Source organism: Phodopus roborovskii, unplaced genomic scaffold (assembly GCF_943737965.1).
Source record: "Phodopus roborovskii unplaced genomic scaffold, PHOROB, whole genome shotgun sequence".
NCBI lineage: Eukaryota > Metazoa > Chordata > Mammalia > Rodentia > Cricetidae > Phodopus > Phodopus roborovskii.
The window spans coordinates 7,662,201-7,678,549 of NW_026126689.1; the positions used below are offsets into that span (position 1 = coordinate 7,662,201).

General features: G+C 47.7%; 1 protein-coding gene across 2 annotated transcripts in view; it reads left to right on the top strand.

Moving 5' to 3' along the window:
* The first annotated feature begins 1,099 nt into the window (after nt 1–1,099).
* Nucleotides 1,100–16,349, top strand: part of Creb3l2 (cAMP responsive element binding protein 3 like 2) — a 113,528-nt gene continuing 98,278 nt past the window's right edge. For both annotated transcript variants that reach the window (XM_051174652.1, XM_051174653.1), the window contains exon 1: nt 1,100–1,461. In XM_051174652.1, coding sequence (XP_051030609.1) covers nt 1,360–1,461 — 102 coding nt within the window. In that variant the 5' untranslated portion in view covers nt 1,100–1,359. The remainder of the gene's footprint in view (nt 1,462–16,349) is intronic.

Genomic DNA, 16,349 nt, shown 5'->3' on the forward strand with positions numbered 1-16,349 from the left:
CAACACAGAGAAACTGTCTCAAAAAAAAAAAAAAAAAACCCAAACAAACAAACAAACAAAACAATACCAATGCAATGCAAGACTGCCCCATTGTAAGAGTTCCTAAGAATGTAAGATGGTAAATTACACTCAACCAAGGACTGTTTTTCCATAAAATTGGGAATAAAAGGTCTATGAACCAGGCACTAGTGGCAAAACCCTGTAGCTCAACTCTCCGGAGGTGAGGCATGAAGATCAGGAGTTCAAGGCCAGCCTCAGCTACACAGTGACGTGGAGGACAGCCTGGGCGGCATGCGACCCTCTCTCAAAAACACAACAAAACGACAGCAAAAACCCATGAATTAAAGGACTTTAGCCAACTGATTTAGGACTTGGATAGGTGTGCCACTGGCTAATGTCTGTTTAGCAAAGTCCATCAAACCAGTTTTAAAAAAAAACAAAACAAAACAAAACAAAAACCAAGCAAGCCATGCGTGTGCTAGAACTGTTAAAAATTCAGATCCATGCACTAGAGTTACGTGCGCGCTTTCGTATATATGTCGCGCATCCTTTAAAACCCAGACAGACTCCGGCGACCCAGACTAGTCTGAAATGTGGGCAGCGCTCCAGCCTGCTAGATTTGTTTCTCTAAGGAAATTAGGGCTGGGAAGAACCCTCACGGGGCGCGCACGCCCTCTCTTATAAAATGTATTCTTGTCGCTACGTGACTGGTTGTCTTCTCCAGATCGCCCTCTCTCATTGGTAGACGCTCCAGTCGATCATTCCCAGACCCAAGCACCCTATTGGTCCGCCGCGACGCCCGGGCAGGCGGAGTCCTCCCGTGACGTCAGACACGGTCCCCGCCCACATTCCGAGGTCTGGGCGGAGACTTCCCGCGACTCTGCCTCCGGGGGCGGGACCTGGCTGAGACGGGGACTTGTGATACGGCGTTCTCGGCAAGACGGGCGTCCGATTGGCCACCGGCCTGGAGGGGGGCGGGGTCGCCTCTGGGTCGGTGAGCCGAGTTCGAGAGCCCGGCGGAGTCTCAAAGTTTGTCTGGAGCAGTGGCGGGGAGTGGGCTTGCGGCGCGGGGACTGTCTCGGCACGGGAGCTGCCTCCTCCTTGCCTTCCTTTCGGATGCACAGCCCGATTTAAGCCGTGCACCTCCGGCCCGAGCCCGGCAGGCTTGTCCTCCCCAGGGACTCCGGGACCTCCGAGGACACGGGTCGCCCAGCTCTCGGCGGGGCTCTGCTTAGTGCGTTTGAGTCCCACGCGTGCACACTCGAGCACTCGCGGAGAGAGGCGTCTCGCCGGCCCGTGGCGGCTCTGAGCGGTGCGCTCCTGCCTCAGCATCCCCGGCCCCGCGGGGCCCCCACCGCCATGGAGGTGCTGGAGAGCGGGGAGCAGAGTGTCCTGCAATGGGACCGCAAGCTGAGCGAGCTGTCAGAGCCCGGAGAGTCCGAGGCCCTCATGTACCACACGGTGAGGACCCCGCGGCCCGGGCAGGGGGGGCTCTGAGGAGAGAGGCGGTTGTTGTCACCAGCTGGAGAGCTGGGAGCTGGGAGGCAGCGTCTGGGACGGGGCAGGGACAAGAAGTCCGAGGATGGAGTTTTCCTCTATGAGCACATGGTGGTGCTCAGCTGGGGCTTCACACTTTCTTCCCAGTAGAGACTCTTTGTATTCCAAAGTATTACACTGTTTTTCTGTCGGCAGCACCGTTTCCTGTCGCAAACGGTACAGCATGTTGGGAAGGGGATGCGTTTGGAGAATAACGCCTCCGCCCAGTTGCCCAGTTACACTGATTTTTGTGGTTTAAAAAAAAGAAAGAAAAAAACAAAATTGGACAAGCTAATGTACTATTTTCTTCCCATCTGTTTCTTATCTCCCTCTGTCCTGTTCCTTAACTTTTTTGTTTGTATCTTTAAAATGTACGTGCGTGTTGAAAAGCCCTCTTTCTTCACACGGGACAGTGGCTGCCTTATTTAGCTGCTTCTGCTACAGTCTTGAAGACCTGCTTCCTCCCGATTCGGGGGAAACCATCTCTGGGAAGTCTGGAAAATCTGAGGCAGCTGCATATTTCAGGGAGACTTTGCGGGAGAGGTGGGACAGCTCACCAGTTCCTTCCCACAGAGACCGCCTGGGAGACTCAACTGTTGCAGAGCCATGACTCGTTTGGAGATGTCACTTTCCGCCTTTTGGCATAAGCTTGCAGGAGGGAATCTTGTGTCTGACAGTCAGTGTTGGTAATATGGCTTTGTCCTCAGTCATCTGCAGATTTGTAGACAGACAGACAGACAGACACACACACGCACACACACACACACTAACTGTGAGGTAAGAACAGGCTTGGCTGCTTTCCTGCCTTGCTTGGTGCTGTTAATGGGGTCAGTACCAGGATATTTGAAACTTTTGCAAGCCCCACCTCTGAGGCCTTTGCTGCTGCTGGCTGACTGTATTTTGGGAAAAGGGATAGGGCCTCCCTGCAGCTTCCTACAAAGCATTTGTGGTGGCTGAGAAGGGCTGGTTATAAAAAGAAGCCATGTGCAGGCTTGAGAGGGAGTGGTGGTTCACTCTGGGGCAAAAGCCAGATGCTGAGTGTGACCCTGACCATCCAGTTTGCCCGTCCCCAAGAAGCCTTTGGGTTAGGAGCCCAGATGTGCTTCCAGAGCACTGCTCTAGAAGGAGCCTGAGTATGCTGACCCATAGCTGTTTCCTAACTGTGGGGGCCCCGGATGCTCCCACTGGCAGGAGCTACAGCTTGATCTTGAGTGGAGAGACCCTTGCTTTCAGCAACAGCTCTCACTGAGACCATGCCTCGGCAGAGGCCGCAAGGCCACCCCTTCAGGCTGCCTTTCAGCAAGGTGGTGGGATAAAATGTGCAGACAGCGGCATTGCTGGATCCCGAGAGATGCCACACAGGGCTTTGAGATGAGTCCCTACCTGGGACTGGCAGGAACTGCAGGACAAAAGCTTGGCTTGGCTCCAGCTGCCATCTTTACAGTTCCAGAGCTTGAGACCTCGCATTCCCTTTGATATTAACAACTCAGGTTTTCTGTGTCATCGTGGCAAGGCAGTGATGTGGGGGTCATTTCTCTGATAATCCCTCTGCTTCTCAACGACTCTTATGGTCTCCAGACGAGGCTCTCCCTTTTGAACCGCTCACACATACAAAATGCCACTCACAATTGCTGCAAGCCGTTAGTGTGTGTATATGCATCGGTGGTGAAAGGGGCATGGACGGCTGGGTCTGAACTAGGGAAGTTTGGAAATGATTTGAAAACGGGTACTTTAATCAGCTACCTCTTGAACTCAGATGTCTAAATGCTGAGCTGTTGGTGAAATTTGTCCATGATGGCAGAGGGGCTGATTCCCCAAGTGGGTGAAGTGATGGTCTGTTTTTATTATGTTTTCATTCAAAGACATTCTTTCACTTCAAATTTATTGAATGATTTCCATGTGCCAAACACTATTCTGAGCACGTGGGATACATAATGAACAAAAACCAGACTAAAGCACGTGACTCTGAGTAGTTTACATTTTTTTTTCTTTTTGCATGCGTTTGCAAATGTGTTGGAAAAAAGAAACAACACATGATGAGCATAAAAAGAAGCAAGCAATATAGCACGCTCGACATTCTAAGTACAATGGAAAAAGTAAAAGTAGACTAATGTCACCAGGATCGAGTCTTCGAGGTAGAGGAAGGACAGGGGATAGACTGGAACTGATGAGTAGAGTCTCCAAACAGGGGTTTGAAGGATGTGAGTGTTAGCAGGAGGAGAAGCCTGGGCCCAGGCCATCTGTCAGCAAGTGGACTGTGTATGTAGCATCGTCTTCTGCTGTAGGTTAGTTAGCCTACCTTGGTGAGTCATTTTCTTTGTAGATACGGGCTGCTTCCAAGATGCTGGAGCCTGAATTGATCCAGTGAAATTTTCTAAGTAGAGTATATTGAGAAGAGAACATGGGTGTGAGTGTGTGTGTGTGTGTGTGTGTGTGTGTGTAGATGAAAGGCTGTCTTTGGGAAAAGTATCAAGTGAGAGATGATGATGATAGCTATAGTCTGTACCTCAAAGAGGAGCCCCTGGTGTGTGTGGCCCCTTGTGTGGTCTCCCAGGCCCCCACTCTAGGTTGGACAGTGTCCTTTTACTATCTTCTGACAATGTCTCTCTCTCTCTGTCTCTGCCTCTCCTGTGTGTGTGTGTGTGTGTGTGTGTGTGTGTGTGTGTGTGTGTGTGTGTGTCTCCTGTGCCTGTAGAAGCCAGGGTACAATCTTGGGTGTTATTCCTCAGGCACCCTCCACTCCCTTTGTCCCTTTGCTGTTTCAGACAGGGTCTCTCTTTGGAATTTGTCATGTAGGCTATGCTGGATGGGCAGTGAGCACCAGAGATCTTTGCTTCTCTATCCCCAGCGCTGGGATTGCAAGGCTGAGACAGCAGGCCTGTTTGTTTGTTTTTCCTTAACAATGGTTCTCCTGATTGGACTCCAGTGCTTGGGCTTGCAAGGCAAGCACATTCTGGGATGAGCTTTCTCTCCAGCCCTGCTGTTACCATCTTAAAAATCTTAATCACTTTTGGATAGGAGCCCTATAATTTTATTTTGTAAGGATTCCCTCAACTTTTGTTGGGGGAACAAATATTTCACTAAAATGAAGCTGTTTTCCCCCTTTCCTGACCCAGTGAGAGAGCCCTTGTTTGGTCTGTTTATTTTTCACCACGGTTTCCAGTTATTGAGCTAAGGTCCTCGGGTTTGTGCAGTTAGGTGCCCCTTACCTGCTGGGCCATCTTGCTGTTTGAGGCTCCCTTCCCCCATTGGTTTAATTATATGAGAAAACTAAGGCTGATTCCTTGGAGCATGATGTGGGGTTTGGGCCTCACAGCTAATTAGTGATGCAACCTGGATGCAAATCCAGATCTCCCTGACTCCAAAGCCCCATATGCTATAGGTTGAAAAATCCCAACTTAAAGCAAGGTATCTGATGAAAGGTTGGGAGAGAATGATAGGGTTATAGAAACTGCTGACTCCCGAAGCAGCTCATGTTTAACTGGGGCTGGCTGTGTCGTCTCTGACCCATGCTTTGTTTTAAGTTGGGATTGAGCTAGCGTATCTGGTCACCAAGGCTCTGTCTCAACAAACCTTTCACATACTTCGTTTCAAAAAGAGAAGAGGTCCAAGTTGCCCAAGGCTGGGATTTTCTCTCTCGGATGTGTCTTGTGAGCAGGGAGAGCAGTGTTTTTCTTGTTTAGCTAGCCATGAAGACTTCTCTGACCTGAAGGCTCACAGAGGGGAGGTGGGTTTAAAGTCACCTGCAGGTCCTGAGTGAGGAGAGCTTTGGGCTTCCTCTTGAGGCCTGTATAAAGCCTGAGAGCAGAGGTGTGACCCAGGAGGTCCATCACCAGCACTGAAGAGAAAAGGTTGTGATTAAGGTGACAGATGTTATTTTTGTTCAACCAATAGTTTTTCCATGAAAGCTGCTGCTTCCAGGCCGATCAGGGCTGAAAGTGTTTAGTGTGTTGGCTGACACGGGAATAAAACCTTGTCCCTTTTCATAGACATGCCTGGGTGTTGGACTGTTCTAATGTTATGTGCACTTGTAAGAATCTATAAAGCATTATTAAGGTATCTGTGCACAGATTGTGTCTGGGTATGTGATTTAAAAAATGGAAAATTGTTTCTGGTGAAAGGATTTGGAGATCAGGAGTCAGGAGAATGTAGGCGGTTCAGCTATATACTGTTCATTTTAAATATTTATTATAATTATTATTTGTGTGTATGTGCATATGTGTGTGCATGTGTCTACGTGTGTGTTAGGCATTGTGTGCTAGTGTGCACTGCATGTGTGTTTGTATGTGCATGTGTATATATGTGTGTATGCACATGCATATGTGTGTGCGTGCATATATGTGTGTGTGTGTGCATGGCAGGCATGTGTGTGCGAGTGTGTGTGTGTGGAGGTCAGAGAACACCTTTCAGGTTTGGTTCTCTCCTTCACTGTGAGTTCCAGGCATTGGACTCAGATTGTTAGGCTTGCACAGAAAGTACTTTAACCTTGCCAGCCTCCACTGTTTGGAGTTTTACATCCTGGATTTGCTTAGAAAACGAAGGCTTGGAGCTGGATGTCATAGTAATGGCTATAATTCTGGCATTTCGGGCTGACGCAAAAGGATCACAAGTTCATGGTTGACGTAGACTACTTAGCAAGTTCCATGTCAGCCTGGGCTACATAGTGAGACGCTATTAAAAAGACCAGAAAAGGGGGGAAAAAATGCAGTTTAAGAGACCAAGGCAATTAAATTGGAGTCTAAAATGAAACTAACGTAGATTCATCTAAATCTGGACTAGACACAATTTTCCCAAGAGTACTGGGGATACCAGCACTGCATTAAAGCATATCACTCGTGTTGCTGCAGACTCTGTGAAGACACCAGGCAGTAGGGACTCGTGGTTGAAGGCTAACCATGAGTTGTGCAGAGTAAACTTTGCCATCTTGGTCACTTCTCCTCTTCTGTTCTACCCGATGAATAGATTCTGTCAAGGCTTACATTGATTCTGTCCATTTAAAAATGAGTAGATAGAAGTAGTCTTTACAGAGTTGGCCACAGGTCCTGCTTGTCTTGAATGTACGGTACAGATGTAAAATGCATTGGGGGCTCCACTACTCAGATTTTCCATCTGCTCAGTTTGGTCTCAGCTGGTGGGAGTTAAGGAACCTGATGGTGCTCCCTGGGAAGCATCTGGCTTTCTCATCTCTGACGCTGTCTGCTGAGGAATGGGCCCATCTCAGAGACTGAGGGGTTTGACCTTCTTGCCAGCAGGCCCAGAGACTGGGATGGTTGGGCGGTGAAGCCTCCTTTGGCCGGTGTTCTCACTCAGATGTTACCTCCAGTTTTTTCCACTGGCAAAGTCCTGATGGGGAATCTGCGTCCTCTGGCTGAGAGGGTCAAATCCTTTGAAGCTGGAGTTACAGGTGTTTGTGAACTACCCAATGCGGGTTTTGGGAACCGAACCCTGGCCCTCTGCAAGAGCAGCAGCAAGTGCTCTTAACTGCCAGGTCATCTCTCCAGCCCTCAAGAAAATTTCAATAGCTCGCCAGCTGACTTGATTTATTGGGAAGGATGAGGTCATATGCCCATATCTAAACCAAAAGCTAGAAAAGGATGTAGGGTTGAAGGGACAGGCCTAGATTAATTATTTGTGGCTGAAAGAGATACTAGAGCCTTAGGTGTGATTGTTAGTATAGTAGTCTGTCAAAAGTTGTGCTTGCTTAGCAAACAAAGGTGTGACAGCTGTCTCTCAAAGGTGGGATAGCAGCTAGAAAAATGTTTTAAGTCAGCAATTATTAGCCATGAAAACAAAGGAAGGTTCTATGGCACTTGCAAAGTCTAAGGATTGTTTAGATGTGCTACCAGTGTCTAAGAAAGGAACTCCGGAGTGTCAGGAAAAACCCATGAAATACATACAATGCCTGTTCATGGAGGTGGAGTCAGGGAGAGTATGTCCTGGCTCATTGACTGAGACATGCAGAATTAACTACATTACCCATACTCTCAGCCTCAGATCCAAATGCCAGGGCTAGAGGTAGCTAGTGGGGTTAGGGATTTTGTTCACCATGCAAGGCAAAAAAGACTTGTACCATTACAAGTCCACAGCAGGAAGAAAACTGAAGGCCTTTTTCTAAGCTATTTTCCTGTTTGCATATTGGTTGTTCAAACATTGATGAAGCATTGTGTCTGCTGCTTGAGCTTCCTGCCATAGCCTGCCCTCGCTGCTGACATTCATGGGGTATGGTCCCAAGGCTTTGCTGGCATTTGCTGTTGTTGAGCTGTAGGACATCAGCTATCAGCACTGTCCCAGTGAATGCCCCTGTTACCTGCTTAAAGAATTGAAAGGAAATGATGAGACCTGTCATCTTACCATCTTTGTGTTTACTCTGAGCTATTTCCCACCCTGCTCACTGGATGTTTCCTAGTTCCTCCAAATCCAGGTGACCTTGACTTTTCCCTGGAATGAACTGTGTGCTTTAGCCATGGGGGTACAGAGTGACTTTTCTATGAGGAATCCGAGACTTGGCATAGTAAAGCAGTTTGCCCCCCTGGAAGGCAGGCTTCTTGAGGCCAGATGCACCTTTGGATTTTCCATGCCCTTCTCTTGGCTGAGGTCAAGTATGAACTACTAAGTGATCATGATAGTCCCTTGACACAGTGTTCTTGAAAAATGGATAATTCTGGGTCTTTTTTTGTTAATATATAATGCTGTATCAATGTGTACGAGTGTGTTTGTGTGTGTTTTAAATCTGTATTGTCATGAAGGCTTTTTAAGATACGCATATTTAGTTTGATAAGGACTTGGTGTAGCTGGTTTGGTGTCTCAGTGTCTCTGTTACTTTAATGAGATATCCCATCCAAGCAACTTGGGGAGGAAAGGGTTTATTTGGCTTACACTTCCACCTCGCTGTTTATCACTAACTGAAGTCAGGGAAGGAATTCAAACAGGGCAGGAACTTGGAGGAGGGAGCTGTTGCAGAGGCCATGGAGGGGTGCTGTTTACTGGCTTGCTCAGCCTGTTTACTTATAGAACCCAGCCTAGGAATGGCACCACCCACAATGAGCTGGACCCTCCGCTATTGATTGCTAATTAAGAAACCTCGGTATAGCTAGATCTGGTGGAGACATTTTCTCAGTTGAGATTCCCTCCTTTTAGGTAACTCTAGCTTGTGTCAAGTTGACATTAAAATAGCCGGGACACTGGTATTGGTATCTTCTGCCTTCTTGTCTGGAGAAGACCATGAGGGTGGAGCAATTATCCACAAGCCCTGGTTTTCACTGGGGATGAAAGTGGGCCTGTGTTGTAGAATGGGTGGGTGTTTGATCCAGGCCATGGGTTGTCTGGTGTCCTTGGGCATGTTAGTTGGATTTGTTTCTTTGCCTATAATAGACACATTTATTTTTTACCCTGTCCTCTATGTCAAACGTCTTCAGTTTGAGGATGAGCTGTCCCAACCAAGGGAGTCTGATGTCATTTGGGAAACAGAGGGGATGCTTATAATTATTCTCTCTTGTGTATCTGAATTCTTCTCTTGCCAGCTTCTATATTCAGCTATAAACACAGGTTTCTGCCTTCAACACATGCTTCCCAGCTGGTCCTTCTTGCTCATGTTTCTGTCTGTCTTGTTTATTATGGTCAGGGTCCCCCCCCCCCCCACACACAAGTAGTTATCAGTTACAGCCTCAGTTTCTTCAGTCTCATGGCTGTGCTCTGGTTCCTGTCATTGATTGTAGGCTTCTGCAACCTCCTTCTAACCAAGTCCAGTGTCTATCCTCTGTGCTTCCCTCCGGGGCCTTGTGGAGATATTTGGCAATGTTGACCATAGGCTTACCTTGGAGCTCTTTTTCTCTTCTCTTTGAGATGGAATCTTGCATTGTAGCCTGGGCTGGTCTGGAACTTCCTATCTTTTGGCATCAGCTTCCTTAGCACTGGTCTTTGCTTGAGTTTCCACAGCACTAAGGGGATGGGTGAGGGTTTAGCTTTTCCTCTGTCGCGGGCTTCTTGACTCTGCCTTACACATGAGTGTTGGGTCCTTGTCTGTCTTCTCTTTTTTTTACACCCCCCCTCCTCTCGTGTAACTGATTCTTCAACTCTGTTGTTTGTTGAGAGAGAGCTGGAGATCTTTGGATTATGACCCCAGATCCTCCTGGGTCCACCTTAGCTGCAAACCATCTTGGGCTGAGTAACCCTTGAATCTTTACAGTATGTTCCTCTGACTAAGAAGAGCCCAGACTGCTTTGTCTCCTGTTATCAGGCGTCTTCTTATCTCAGGGGTGGGTGTTTGGTGACTTAGCAGACCCGTGTGTCAACCCATGCAGTGTTCTCATGGGTCATTCCTGAGGCAGCTGCTTTGGGATTCAATGTCACCCACCACACCAGCCTGCAGCCTTGTTTTGTCTGGACTTCTTTGGACATGTTGGCTAGGGAAATTCTTTGTGGACTCGGTGTGGTGGTGATATGTAGAGTTGTTTCACTGTTTGGAAGGTCAATGCAAAAATCAGATCTTGGATCATGCCCCTCACAGTCCTGTGGGTCTTATTGCTGTTCTTAGGGCGGGTTACAATCAGTTCATGTTAACCTGGCTGCTTTTGGGTTGCTTTCCTCTGATGTAACTGATCTAAATGTAACTAGCATTATAGAAGAGCTTGGGTTGTTGTTGTTGAAGAGTTCGGATGGGCTCCTCTGAACTGCCCAAGTCTGTATGGCCACTCCTTGTTGGCGGCATCTGTGGTAGGCAGCTCTCATTGGGTTCTAAAGCATTTTGATGTAAGAACTCATCATAAGCAGTTTGATTCATACCCTGTGCAGTCTACCCAATCGAAAGTCTGAGTTTGTATTAAATGAATTGAAATCCCTTTTATGGCTTGAGTACCTACCATTGAAAGTAGTTGTTGTTTTTGTGTTCGGTTGGCCCCAAACTCACTGTGTAGCCAACACTAGAAATCTTCCTGCTTTAGTTCTCCAGAATACTAGAATTTCAGGTGTGAGCCACTAATTACACCAGGCTAAAAGTCTCCTATTTGAAAACAAAACCAGGCTATATAATGCCGTAATGAAACCCATTATTTTGTATACTAACTTAATAGTACATTAAACAAAAACTCTAGCAAAGTTTAGTTAAATTAAGGCCTATTAAAATAACAATTATAATATTCAATCGGTTGACTACTTCATTTGGACAACCTAATTGATGGGTATAGTTGTGTGTGTGTGTGTGTTTGTTTGTTTGTTTATTATAGTCAGTCTGCAGCCTAGGCTGGTCTTATTTGCCGAGTGCTGGCATTACTTACACATGCCACCCCTCCTGGCTAATTTGTATTGTATAATGTGGAAATCTGCTTTCTGGTTTAAAGGTTGGCTTCAGTGAAATCTAGACAAAATAAAAAGTGGAAAAAAACAGGGAGGGAGGAGACATTTTTTTTTTTTTTTTTTTTCATATTAAAGAGAAAAGGCCTTTCAGAGTCCTTGGCAAATGTAAAGTGTCTGGGGAGAAAGCGATCCACAGTTTCCAAGTTGTCTGGGTGGAAAACCCTGGCCTGTAGCATTTCATGTCTTGGAAAAGTCTGAATAGTTTTTGTGTAAAGGGAAATTCCTTTTGGCTGAGAGTGAGCGAGCGAGCAGGATTCAAACCGGTGTTTTTGACAAGTGGAGGAAATGGGATTTGTGGTGACAGTGCCCCCCTCACTGGGCCATCCTGTTAGCAGACAATCTGAGGCCGCCGGTTGGAGCCTTTCCTGGGCGCCATCATCCAGGCAGTCCTTGCTTCCCGCCCCCACTTCCTGGGGAAATAACACTGTCAGCTGTCTCTGTCTCTCTGTCTCTGTGTGTCTCTGCCTGTGAGTCTCTGTCTCATCTCTGTCTCTGTGTATCTTTGTCTCTGTCTCTCTGTGTGTCTCTGTCTGAGAGTCTCTGTTTCTCTCATCTTTGTCTCTGTGTGTATCTTTGTCTCTGTCTCTCTGTGTGTCTCTGTCTCTCTCATCTCTGTCTCTGTGTGTATCTTTGTCTCTGTCTATCTGTGTGTCTCTGTCTGTGAGTCTCTGTCTCTCTCTGTTTCTTCTCTGTCTCTGTGTATCTTTGTCTCTGTCTCTCTCTGTGTCTCTGTCTGTGAGTCTCTGTCTCTCTGCCTCATCTCTGCCTCTCCGTTTCTTGCTTTCTGAACTGGTTAAGAAAGCCTGCACGCGTAGGTAAGCTAACATGTGTTCTTGACCGTGTGGCTCTCCCAGTCGAGTGGGAAGGGGGGAAAGGCAAGGAGGTCACCGAGTTACATACCTGGAATGTGTTTTGCAGTAGAGCTGTGCTCAGGCTCTTTTTCCAGCATGGGGAATAGAGTGACAGATGAAAGGGATGAAGAGCCGAGGCTCTCTTTACGGAGGCTGATGTGGCATCCACAGTGGGTGCTCAAGTGTGGACTGGAGTGCACAGTGTAGAAAGATACACAAAGCCAGGGCTGCTTCCAGGAACCCTAAGTAGTTTGTTTCAGAAAGATGCTTCAAACTCAAGTTCTTTCTGTCTCTGCTCCCCTAGAGCAATGATTACAGAACAGGCACTATCACTTCCCTGCAGACACCCCACGTACTTTTAAACTGTAGTTTGAGCAAGGGGGCTCTGTGGGGGAGTGTTGGGAGCTAGCCCAAGATCATGAAAGGTTTGAACGTTCTTTCTGTAGATGGGGAGATGGGAGGCTGTTAATAAGACAGGGGCAGAAGCGGAAATGTATTTGAGGAAGGAAACTTAGAGAGTGGTTAAAAGATAAAGGTTGGAGGATGGAGTTGGTGGTGGCTGGCAAGTTCATTCATGAGCAGGAGGTCATGAGGCCCGAAGCCACAGGGAAGAACAATATAAGAGGGCTAGGAGGCGGATCTGGGTTCCTGGTGACTCCGGGAAGGAAGAGTCGGGTATGGGAGACTTCCTGTCCCCTGTGTTGGCTGCCGGAGCTGCCATTGACCTAGAATGGAAATGTTTGAAGAGCAGATGTGTTTGGTGGGAAGATAACGAGCTCATTTTCAGACTTGGTGACATGACATTCAGGAGTGATGTCTGAAAAGCAATTGGAACACTGGATCTAGCCTTCTGGAGAAGGGTTCCAGTTTGAGACTTCAGTTGGGGAAGAGGAGAGAGGGACAGAGACAGACAGACAGACACACACACACACACACACACACACACACACACACACACACTGTTCCCTTGTAGACCCCTACCCCATTCTGCCCTCACTCTCTGCTTTACTGAGTCCAGGGACATTCTTTTCATGTCTTCAGGCCTCCCAGGGACACGAGGAGTTCTTAATCCTGGCCCGAGGTCAGGCACGTAGGGGCTGAAGAGAGATGTGGCCCCAGAGAAAAGTTGTGTTTCTGAACATCTGAACAGCCCCAAGCTTCTAGAAGGGTTTTCTCCAGCTGGGATCCACACAGGTGTGTGTGTGTGTGTGTGTGTGTGTGTGTGTGTGTGTGTGTGTGTATGAGAGAGACAGAGAGACAGAGAGAGACACACACAGACAGAGAGACAGAGACAGAGAGAGACACACAGAGTCAGACACACACAGAAACAGAGACAGAGAGAGACACACATCAGAGTCAGAGAGACAGAGAGAGACATACACAGAGACAGAGAGACAGAGAGAGACACACACAGAGTCAGAGAGACAGAGAGAGACACACAGAGACAGAGACAGACAGACAGACACACACACACACACAGAGTTTCTGAGGTCTAACTAGAACACAAAGAACTATCTTGAAGCCTTTGGGCCTTGAATTTTGTTTTATTTTTGTGACTGGGTCTCACATAGTCCAGACCCGCCTTGAAAACACTTTTTTTTTTTTTTTGCTTGTTTGTTTTAAAGATGGAAACAAATGGTGTGTGTGTGTCTCCGTGTGAGTATGTACAAGTACATGTGTGTTCCAGGGAGGCACTGGAGTCATGGGCACCTAACTGTGCGCCTCCTGACAGGGGTGCCGGGAATCGAACTCTGGTCGGACAGAGAATAGCAAGTGCTCTTAACCACTAGACTGTGTTTCCAGCCATGGCCTCAAACTCTCCTGTAGCCAAGGGTGACCTTGACTTTCTGATCCCAGATAACAGGGATGTGTGCCTTCCACGCCTGTTTAACGTGTTGCTGGGTGTTGAGCCTCGGGGCTGTGCATGCTAAGTGCATACTCTACCAACACAGCCATGTCCCTAGCCATTCTTTCCATAAAAAATGTCTTGTCAATTTGAAACATCTATAAAGAAACATTTTCTAAAAAAAAAAAAAAAAATTTTTGACCTTACAGATTCTTTTGTTTTAATTTGTGTAGGGGCACTTTGTGTGTATGAGTATATACCACATTTGTGCCTGGTGCCCAAGGAAATCAGAAAAGGGAGTTGGACCCTCTGTAACTGGAGTTACAGACAGTTGTGAGCTACCATGTGAGTGCTGGGAACCCAACCCCAATCCTCTTCCAGAGTACTAATTGTTCTTAACCTCTGAGCCATCTCTCTAGTCCCTATTTTTTAAAAGCACTTTCAGGTACATAGCAAAACTGAGCACAGATGCAGGAAGTTTCTGGAACCCCACCGCCATAGAACCTCCAGCTGTCACAATGTAGACCTTGGCTTCATCAGCTGGGTTGCCTGTGGCAGTGCTTTAACTTTGTATCTTAAGATCACTCATAATGGTTTACCCACACAACCGGCAGGAATCTGGATTGGCCTTAGAGGGAGAGCCTTAGGCCTGTTGGCATACACATGCTGCTGTCCCTTTATGTTGACAGGGTTTGCTCAAACACCCAGGCGCAGACCTGTGGATTTCAGGAGAGAGTCGTTGACAAGTGAAGAGTGTTTCCCCCCTGTTTCATTCCGGATAACTTAGTCACTATACACCATCCTTTGCAGAAGGGGCAGGAATCTACCAAAGAATTTATATGAAATCCTAGTGCGGGTTATTTACATAAAACCAAAGGCTTCCCACGCCAGTCTTTGCCACTCCGACTTTTAGCTGCCTACCTGGCCATGCGTTCACCTGGGAGGTGCCGCTAAAAGTTGTTTTTCTAGTTCTGTTCTGGGTTTGCAAGTTTTCTTTCCAGGATTCTTGCTGCAGGCTGTGACCTACATTTGGGAGCCCCTGGAAATCGGGTCTATAGCGTGAGGTCAGGGCCAAGCCCACATGGGTTCAGGGCATCGAGGGCTATATAAACTTACCCAGTGACCTTGATAGTCTTGAGGTGCATGCTTTGTTCTTGCATGGTGACAAAGAGAGGCAGGTGCATTGCTGCCAGCAGCAAACCATTTTGGTGAGGAACACGAGGTTCTTTGGTGTTGCCTTCAATTTACGGGAAGAAACTGCACCAGCCAGAAGGCCAGGTGGACCGAGAAACCTGAGGTTTGGGATTTCTTGTTCCGTTTCTTCCTGGTTCCGTTTGCTCTGTTTCACGTGCAGATGGCTCAGCCCCGGGGGGAAGTGGATGGGACATTGTGGCTTCCACATATCTTCATAGCCCTGACTGTCATGGACAGACCGTAGAGAGCGTTTAAGCTCTGCTGTCATGACACACACAGAAAATCATGGTGTCCTTAAGACTCCCTGGGGTCTTGGATGAAATCTCGTCACAGCAGGAGGGATCCACCTCAAGTGGTGTGGGCTCCAACTTGCACTGCTGGTTTCCCATTCCCAAGCCCAAGCATGGAGCTGGGGCGTTCCATGTGGGAGTGAGTGTGGTTCTGGCTGTCTAACCCTTGAATGTCTACCACTAGGCTGTGGCAGAGAAAGGGTGACATGGAGTAAATGTCTACTGTTATGCCCGGTACCAAGCTTCTTGCTTCTCAGAAGGGACCAAGCTCCTTTCCTCTAGTTTCCTATATGTAGGCAGGAAACTTGTTCGATTATGAATTTATGGTGAACAGATCAATAAACAGAACAGGGTCTGTGCATTGCGACTCAGTTGTGATAGACTTTGAGGGAATATAGATGCTAGGAGTTTCTTTGACTCCCTCCTGAATCCTCTCAGGGCCCAGGCCCTTTGGTGATTTGCATGGCTTGAATTCACACTTCCATTTCTCAGGCACCTGCTCCCAAGGAACTGAAATTCTCGGTGGGTTTTGGTGGGGGAGGGTTGAGCCAGGTGCTTATATTGTTGCAGTTACAAGAGAGGACAAGAAGGGAGCAGCCCGTCCCACATACCTGCCCACTGCTGGACACGGAGATGACCAACCTTGTGTTTTTCTAACATAAGCAGCTTCCCTTGTCACTTGTGGTCCGGTAAGGAATCTGTTGGCGTGAAGACACTGGGGGAGGGGACCCCGTACATTGTTGTTGAGTGGCCCAGGTAGGGCTACAACCCATGGCTTCCCAAAGCTCATGGCCTCCCCATTTTGTGACGCCACTGTCCACCCCTAGCTTCCCAGCAGAGTGGCTCTGCCCTGTCATCGAGGAACATGAGTGGGGGCAAGGAAACTGCCTTCAGTCTTGGACTTTCTGAAGAAGTTTATAAAAATAGCCTGGAGTGGTAGTGCACGCTTCTAGTCTCGACACTTGGGAGGCAGGGTAAGAGGGTCACTACACTTTGAGGTCAGCCAGGGTCACATCCTGTCAAAAATAATAAATACATGTCCGTAAGAGCTGCGCTATTCCCTTCCTCAGAGAGCCCAGTCAGTCCTCATCATCCAATGGAAATTCAGAGACTCTGCCATGTGGACGGACCCTTTCCATAGTGTCATGTATGTGACTTTGGTCAGTTTGACAGAGCTTTGGGAGAAGCTTCTAGAAGCTGTTCCTAAATTTCCATCCTGGAAGTTACATTTTTTTTTCACTGACGCATCACTGCTCATTGTGGAGTTGACTATGAATGAGC